Source organism: Diospyros lotus, chromosome 3, assembly GCF_014633365.1.
Source record: "Diospyros lotus cultivar Yz01 chromosome 3, ASM1463336v1, whole genome shotgun sequence".
Lineage (NCBI taxonomy): Eukaryota > Viridiplantae > Streptophyta > Magnoliopsida > Ericales > Ebenaceae > Diospyros > Diospyros lotus.
The window spans coordinates 21,049,504-21,056,001 of NC_068340.1; the positions used below are offsets into that span (position 1 = coordinate 21,049,504).

At 36.5% G+C, this 6,498-nt stretch overlaps 1 protein-coding gene across 5 annotated transcripts; it reads right to left on the reverse strand.

Moving 5' to 3' along the window:
• Positions 1-671: 671 nt before the first annotated feature.
• On the reverse strand, positions 672-5,923 carry LOC127798115 (probable 6-phosphogluconolactonase 1). 5 transcript variants are annotated; one of them, XM_052331438.1, is made up of 4 exons: positions 5,779-5,923; positions 4,687-4,890; positions 4,460-4,595; positions 672-1,391 (listed from the first exon to the last, which is right to left on the reverse strand). In XM_052331438.1, the coding sequence occupies exons 2-4, from the start codon at positions 4,857-4,859 to the stop codon at positions 900-902; spliced, it is 801 nt and encodes a 266-aa protein (XP_052187398.1). In that variant the 5' UTR covers positions 4,860-4,890; positions 5,779-5,923; the 3' UTR covers positions 672-899. The 5 variants fall into 5 exon arrangements, with proteins under 5 accessions (XP_052187398.1, XP_052187396.1, XP_052187400.1 ...); XM_052331436.1 differs by having other exon boundaries at positions 4,687-4,893; XM_052331440.1 differs by lacking the exon at positions 5,779-5,923 and adding an exon at positions 5,540-5,704 and having other exon boundaries at positions 4,687-4,893.
• Between the last annotated feature and the right edge of the window lie 575 nt (positions 5,924-6,498).

A 6,498-nucleotide genomic window follows, 5' to 3' on the forward strand; every position in this document is an offset into this window, starting at 1 on the left:
AATAGTCTTGGCAAATAGATTTGAAAGGCAGCGCGTGGCGATTGGGCTTCGAGGGTTGGCTAATCAGAGGTTGGCGACGACGATGGACAGAGTGGCTGCGAAAGCCAGATTGATGGTGGTGATGTCTAGAGGCCACAAAAGTTGCAAACAAAGGCAACGAGGTTGGCGATCAATGGTGGTTGCATGAGGTCGACAATGGTGACGCTAGGCTAGGCCACGATAGCGACGAAGGGTAAAGGTTGATACCAGAGGGCAAAGGTCGACAAAGGCTAGAATGACAACAACGGACGCTGAAACTTCTAGAGACGATGCTTCGTCTTCTCTGTTCCTGGCATTTTGACTACAGTGGTTGACTTGTTTGCTAGAAAAATGGTAGATCGATGGCGACTGCGGGTGACTCTGGTTATAATCAGACAATTGAAACTACAATGATATCTTCACACACTTACCTAATCGACCTACATCATCTTATATCCAAAATAACCCACTAATCCATCCATTATTCAAACTAAAAGATAGAAAAGCAAACCCATAAATTGTGGATCCTTTGTCCCCATTACCTACAGCATGGTATGCCTAACATCTTCCAGATAATCTACACTTCTTGGCAGGATTCAATGATAACAACCATATGAGAAGAAGACCAGATCACAGATTCAGTGTTGCCAATCTGCAACTAAAAACAGAAGAGGATTCTGTATTAAAGCCTCGAACTTATTAACCTCTTCTTACAAAAAGTATAGCCACACTTGCCCAACACCCCTACACAAGACACGGACAAAAACCAAAAACCAGAGATTAACCCAACTCAAAAGAGCAAAAGAACTGATGGAAGAGGATTCTAGACAAACTCAGACCCCTCCTTTAGATACATACATTTTGGCAAGAAGAGCTTGGTCCTACTCAGAAAATTTTGCGCCATCAAGTTTTGAGGCGGCTGCCTTGTCCAAAAACCATACCAACTTCCCTTTGGTTGGCTGGATCATCCTCGCAGGCAATGACAGGCTGTTGGACCCAACATCATCGACGGCCAAGTGTACAGCCTCTGCTTTGCCGCTTCCTGTCACAACCACGGCAACATTGGATGCTGAATTGATGACAGGAATGGTGAAAGTGATTCTTTCAGGTGGGGGCTTTGGTGAATCAGTGATAAAAGTCACCCATTCATCTTTCTCATTGAGGGCAGAGTGATTAGGGAATAATGAGGCAACATGTCCATCAGGGCCCATTCCAAGAAGGATGAGGTCAAACTTGGGGCAGTCGCTGATATCAGCTACACTGATTACACGAGTTCTCACAAGCTGTCTGATCGCAAATTTATAGTCATCTGCCGCTTGCTCTGCTGACACTGAATCGTTGATGGAGTGTATGTGACTGGGAACTATGGGAACCTGAACATCATGAAGGTGTTTTCTTTAGCATATTGATGAAAAGATAAAGGAAGAGCATAAACTCAGAAAAAGATAAGGATCAGCATTCACTGCAAGTTACAAAAGAATGAAGTGAGAAGATTACTAAATCTGCCTGTGGATTAAGTAATTCTCTCAATAGTTCTAGACAACTAGTCCCAAGGCCAAATAAAGAAAGAGGGTTAATTAGTCAACAACGTACATAAAAATAGTTGGATTTTTCTGTGAGTTCTAGAGAAAATATTAGTTGAAAATTGACTATATAGAATGTAAACTTAGTAAAAATAGAAGTTTAGACAATGGCGAGGTGAGACTTAAAAATCAAGTTATTCTTAGAAAAAATCAGTTCACATATCTCAAGTCAATTGTTCAAAAAGAAGGAAAGATTATAAGGGAATTAAAGAAATCTTACTCACAGAATTAAAGCAGGATAGTTAAAGTGAAAAAATGCATCTAGCTTTTGAAGCAATTGTAAAATCCCTTCAAAACTAAAAAGGAGAGTCTATCAAACAACTATAAGATCATTTCTTGTTGCATGGCTTAGAATATTGGAAAACTAAAAACCAATATCTGCAAAATATATGCATAATTGAGAGAAGGTTTTTCTTGATGAGGTTACAGTGGTGTCTATTGAAAATAAAATGCATAGAAACATGATTAAGATAGTTTGTACATGTGAGAAAAAAACTTAATAGGCATACTTGTGAGATGATAGCAGGGGATATAACAGTTTTGCAGAGTATAATCATAGATAAAAATAATTGGAGAGCTAGATTCATGTTGCCAACCGACCTAGTGGCATTGAGGCTTGTGATGATGATGATGATGATGGAATGAGAAGATGGTTGAACTGAAAATCATCTTATTCCAATCATATTTTTTTATAAGTGAATATCTAGCAAGGAAAATGCACAAAAACTTAAAAATAGATGGAAGACCCCAGAGTGAGTAGGATTTTCTCAAATCTGTACTTCTTCAAATGCTTGATCTGAAAGAGGACAAAGATTTTCTAATCCAAGTGAAAAGAAATGATATACCTAGAAAGAAATACACATCCCTTAACTTTACCATTATAAACTGTTGCATGTACAATTTGAAAGATCTCAGAGCTTTTTCTAACTGAAGAATAGCGTTTTGAAACAACTGGAGGTCAAATAGATGATATGAAATATATCAAACATAAAGGTAAACAAGATGACTCCAATCTTTTGATTTTAGTTGTATGCAAATACATTTTTTGAGTTGGGTCATCCATAACTAAAAAAGGCATTTCAGTTTAGGCAAAACAAAAGGGAGAGGAGAGTTTAACATGTGCACGCATGCGCAAGAGAGAGAAATAAAGAAATGAAAACAGATTACTCCAGTCTCATCAGGTTAAGCAAAGACAGCACCCTTAGTTGAAGCCAAGTGCTTATATGCAAACCGCAACCTCCCCCCCCCCCCCCCAGTGCATGGGGCAAGAGAGAGAGAGGAGCATACAACTAATCACCTAAATTGTAAGTTAAATCCTTAGATGTCAGCCCTAAAACAAGCAGATAGCTTTACACGATTCCCATCTGGGGCAAGTCCTGTCTTTCATATCTCAACCTTGTTTTTGATGAACTTGCAAAGACTTGACCCAAGATTATTTTGATCAGGTAAATACTGCCTGAAATATGGCAGGCGTATCCACCAAACTTGTCAATACTGTGAATTTTTTAAATTGGCATCTTGGCTCAAGAAGCAGATAAAGCAAAAAAAGGGAAAAGGAAAATCTCTCATAGGGTCTCTCTCTCTCTCTCTCTCTCTCTCTCTATCTATCTATATATAATTTTTAGCTGAAAAACAATAGAGGGTACAACTGGCAGGGCAACCAGCCTAGGCGTGATCATACCATCCTTTTTTTACAACGGAATCAGATTGTCGATGGGTACTCCAAATAGATTGTGGAACAAAAAACCTCTCTCACGACATCTATTATTGAGGGAAATTTTGACCCTGCAACTGTTGGAACAGGAGAACCCAAGTGTTGGCCTCTTTTGTATTCAGCAGGATCCCTGCTTTCAAACTTGTGTCTCTTTATTAGGGAAAGCAGGTCTAAGCCACTGAGGTTAACTGATAACAGATAGAGTAATGAATAATCACTGATCTCAGAAAGAAAATATTGTTGGAATATGATGCAAAATCCCAAACACACCAACAGTTTAAGAACCAATATAACATTGCAGCAAACTAATTGAAATTAGTCCTTTCTATATTCATAAGAACCAATTAACTAGTTCAACCAGCAACTATTATCTTTTTGTGCCAACTTTTACTCACATTTCAATCAATCAAGTAGGATGTGCTTTGCCCATAGCAGAAGCCAAAATACTTATAGAGAATGAAGGTTTAATTAACTTTAGGTAAAACTCCAAGCAGATGATTAACAACAGTCAATATTTGAAATCAATAGCTGATGGTAAATGTACCCATAAAACAAGAACCAGTCAATAAGGTAACAGTTATTATCCAAATTATACAGCTTAAAAGTATACAATGAAGACAAATCAGTCACTCCAAATTCCCAACTGCAAGGTCCTAATCACAGATGAAGCACAATTTCCAGGATCAGGGATAGTGAAACTTCACTATATAAACTATAGTGAAACGTGGAACAATATGGGAATTGCTGCACTATGATACATAACCTGGAACTGCAGAGAACAGTACAGAAACTGCTGTCCCACAACAAGGACCCTGGAATTTCAGGACCCAGGAAATGGTCCAAGAATGATGAATTTCTATGGTATCTACTTCATGGACCAAACTATTTGGTTGTCTAGAATGGTTAAAACACAGAATCCATCAACCAAAATTAGAAAAAAAAAAAAAAAAAACAAAACAAACAGAACCATCTAAGGAGCAAAAGTTGCAAAACATAGAAAATGAATGTGCAAAAACCAAAAAAACAAAGAATACTAGCATCAGCTATGTTAATAAGCAAAAAAATAATAAGGCGCGAGCATGACCCATGGACTTGTAAAATGCAAAATTAAGCATGTAAATACATATTCAGACTAGATAAATACCTTTGATAAAAGGCCATCCTTGGCCAGCTTATAGTTACTATCAGTGTGATTTTTAGCCACAACTCGCTCATCTGCCCAGAATATGTACCACTTGGCCCAATCAACTGTCTTGTTGTAAGGAGCTTCACAGAGTTTTCTGCTCTCAAACCAAATACACAAAACACAATTGACAAAAACCACACAAAAGAAAAGCCAAACAATCATATAGAGAATTAAAGTATTGATACCCCATCAAGCCAATGAGAGAACCGCCGGATAACGCAATGGCAAAAACGCCCCTTTCCTTCACTGAAACCTCTGATAATTCTGCAATATAGTCTGCTAAATCTGTGCTAAGCTCTTCCAAACTCTCATGAATTCTCAACTCCCCCCTCTCTTTATGAGCTCTGGAAAGAGCCATCCTTCTTGCAAGGCTGATTTAGAAGACAGCTCTACTACGAAATATTGGGGAAAAAAAGAAGAAGATTGGATCAAGAGTTGGCTTAAAGAACTATTAACTATAACAAAAAAATCAATAACAACTACAGTTTTTCCAATTTGATAACTGAAGCCCAATTCAAAAAAAAAAAAAAAAAGAAGAAGAAGTGAGAAGTAAATAAATGAAAGAAAGGCAGCCCGTATTTTTGGAGCCTTAAAGTTTATGATATAGATCATATCATTCACAGTACAGAATTCATCAAGTTAACATACAAAAAGCCCAGTGCTTCACAATCACAATTCATGATTGAAGAAATAATATCGTGAGCAAATCCACTAGCAAAAAGAAGTAAAAGAATCTACTGCCTCATCGCCCGTTCAGATTCATAGAACAGAATCCGGAGAAAGGGAATGCCAATGATTAACAAAGCATCGAAGCAAAAAATCCATATCCAGTCCACCACCCATCAAATAATTAAATGGTTAAATAATCAGCAATGATAGACAAAACCCAGATCATAAAACATTACCAATTCACATCCCATTTTAGCAACAACCCAAAATTCAAAAGGCCAAAAACGGAAACTTTAGAAAATCTCTCGAAATCAAAGCTTCTGGAAAGCGCTATAAATATAATAACCGAGAAGAGAAAGAACACCTTACAAGGAGGAAGCAGAAGAAGAAGGAGAGAGAGGAAGAGAGAGAGACGGGTGGCTGAGACAGAGAAACTGACGAAGATTGGAGATGGGTATCAACAAATTAAATAATAATTATATATACATAAATATAGTTAATTTACCCACAGATATACACACATAGAATTCTAGATACAATCTGATCTAATCCATTTTACTGAGTATGCGAATCACTTACCAAAGATGAAGAGAAGAGAAGAATTTTACCTTCTGGGCTTCCAGCCTTCCACGTGCATCCAATGATCGTGACAAATCACACAGACTGAACTGTCTCTCTCTCGCCCGCTCGCCCTCTCTCTGAGCAAAGTAAACGCGGATAAAATTAGCTTAGGGACAGAAATTGAAAATAGCTGCCAACCCATCTTTATCTCCTCTTTTTCCAGAGAGAGAAAGGGCAAATTTAAAAAAAGAAAAAAAAACAAAATTATTGAAAGAAATAAAATCTCTCCACGCTAGATCTCCTGCTGTATCACCTCTCGGTCAGAAGGAGAGAAGAAAATCATGCAATTATAATTTTAAATATAATATATATACACCCACACATGGACAGTATTATTAATTTGTCAATAACATATATATAATTTTATATTTAATTTTAATTTTATAATATTATAACATTTCTTCTTATTGTATCGTTAAACACTAAGGTGTATGCAAATTTCAGTATTTAACTCTTAACGTTTAAAAATACAACTAAATAGATGGGTGTGGTGTTATAAAATTGAAATTAAACACAAAATTTGATATATTATTAAAAAAAATTAAAAATTTATCATAAAATTAAAATTTTGATATATTGTTAAAAATTTAAAATTCATTATAAAATCAAAATAAATCAAGAAAATAATATTTTTCTAGAACCTACTCTATTGCTTATTTATTGAGCTTACAATTGCTAAAAATTTCAATAATTTGTGGGGCTTACAT

Excerpts from the sequence above, each read along its gene's own strand:
- LOC127798115 (XM_052331438.1), bottom strand. The coding sequence starts at position 4,859 with ATGGCTCTTTCCAGAGCTCATAAAGAGAGGGGGGAGTTGAGAATTCAT. Across the intron at positions 4,596-4,686 it reads TCTCTCATTGGCTTGATGGG|AAAACTCTGTGAAGCTCCTT; the intron begins GTATCAATACTT and ends GTTTGAGAGCAG. Across the intron at positions 1,392-4,459 it reads AGGATGGCCTTTTATCAAAG|GTTCCCATAGTTCCCAGTCA; the intron begins GTATTTATCTAG and ends CATGATGTTCAG.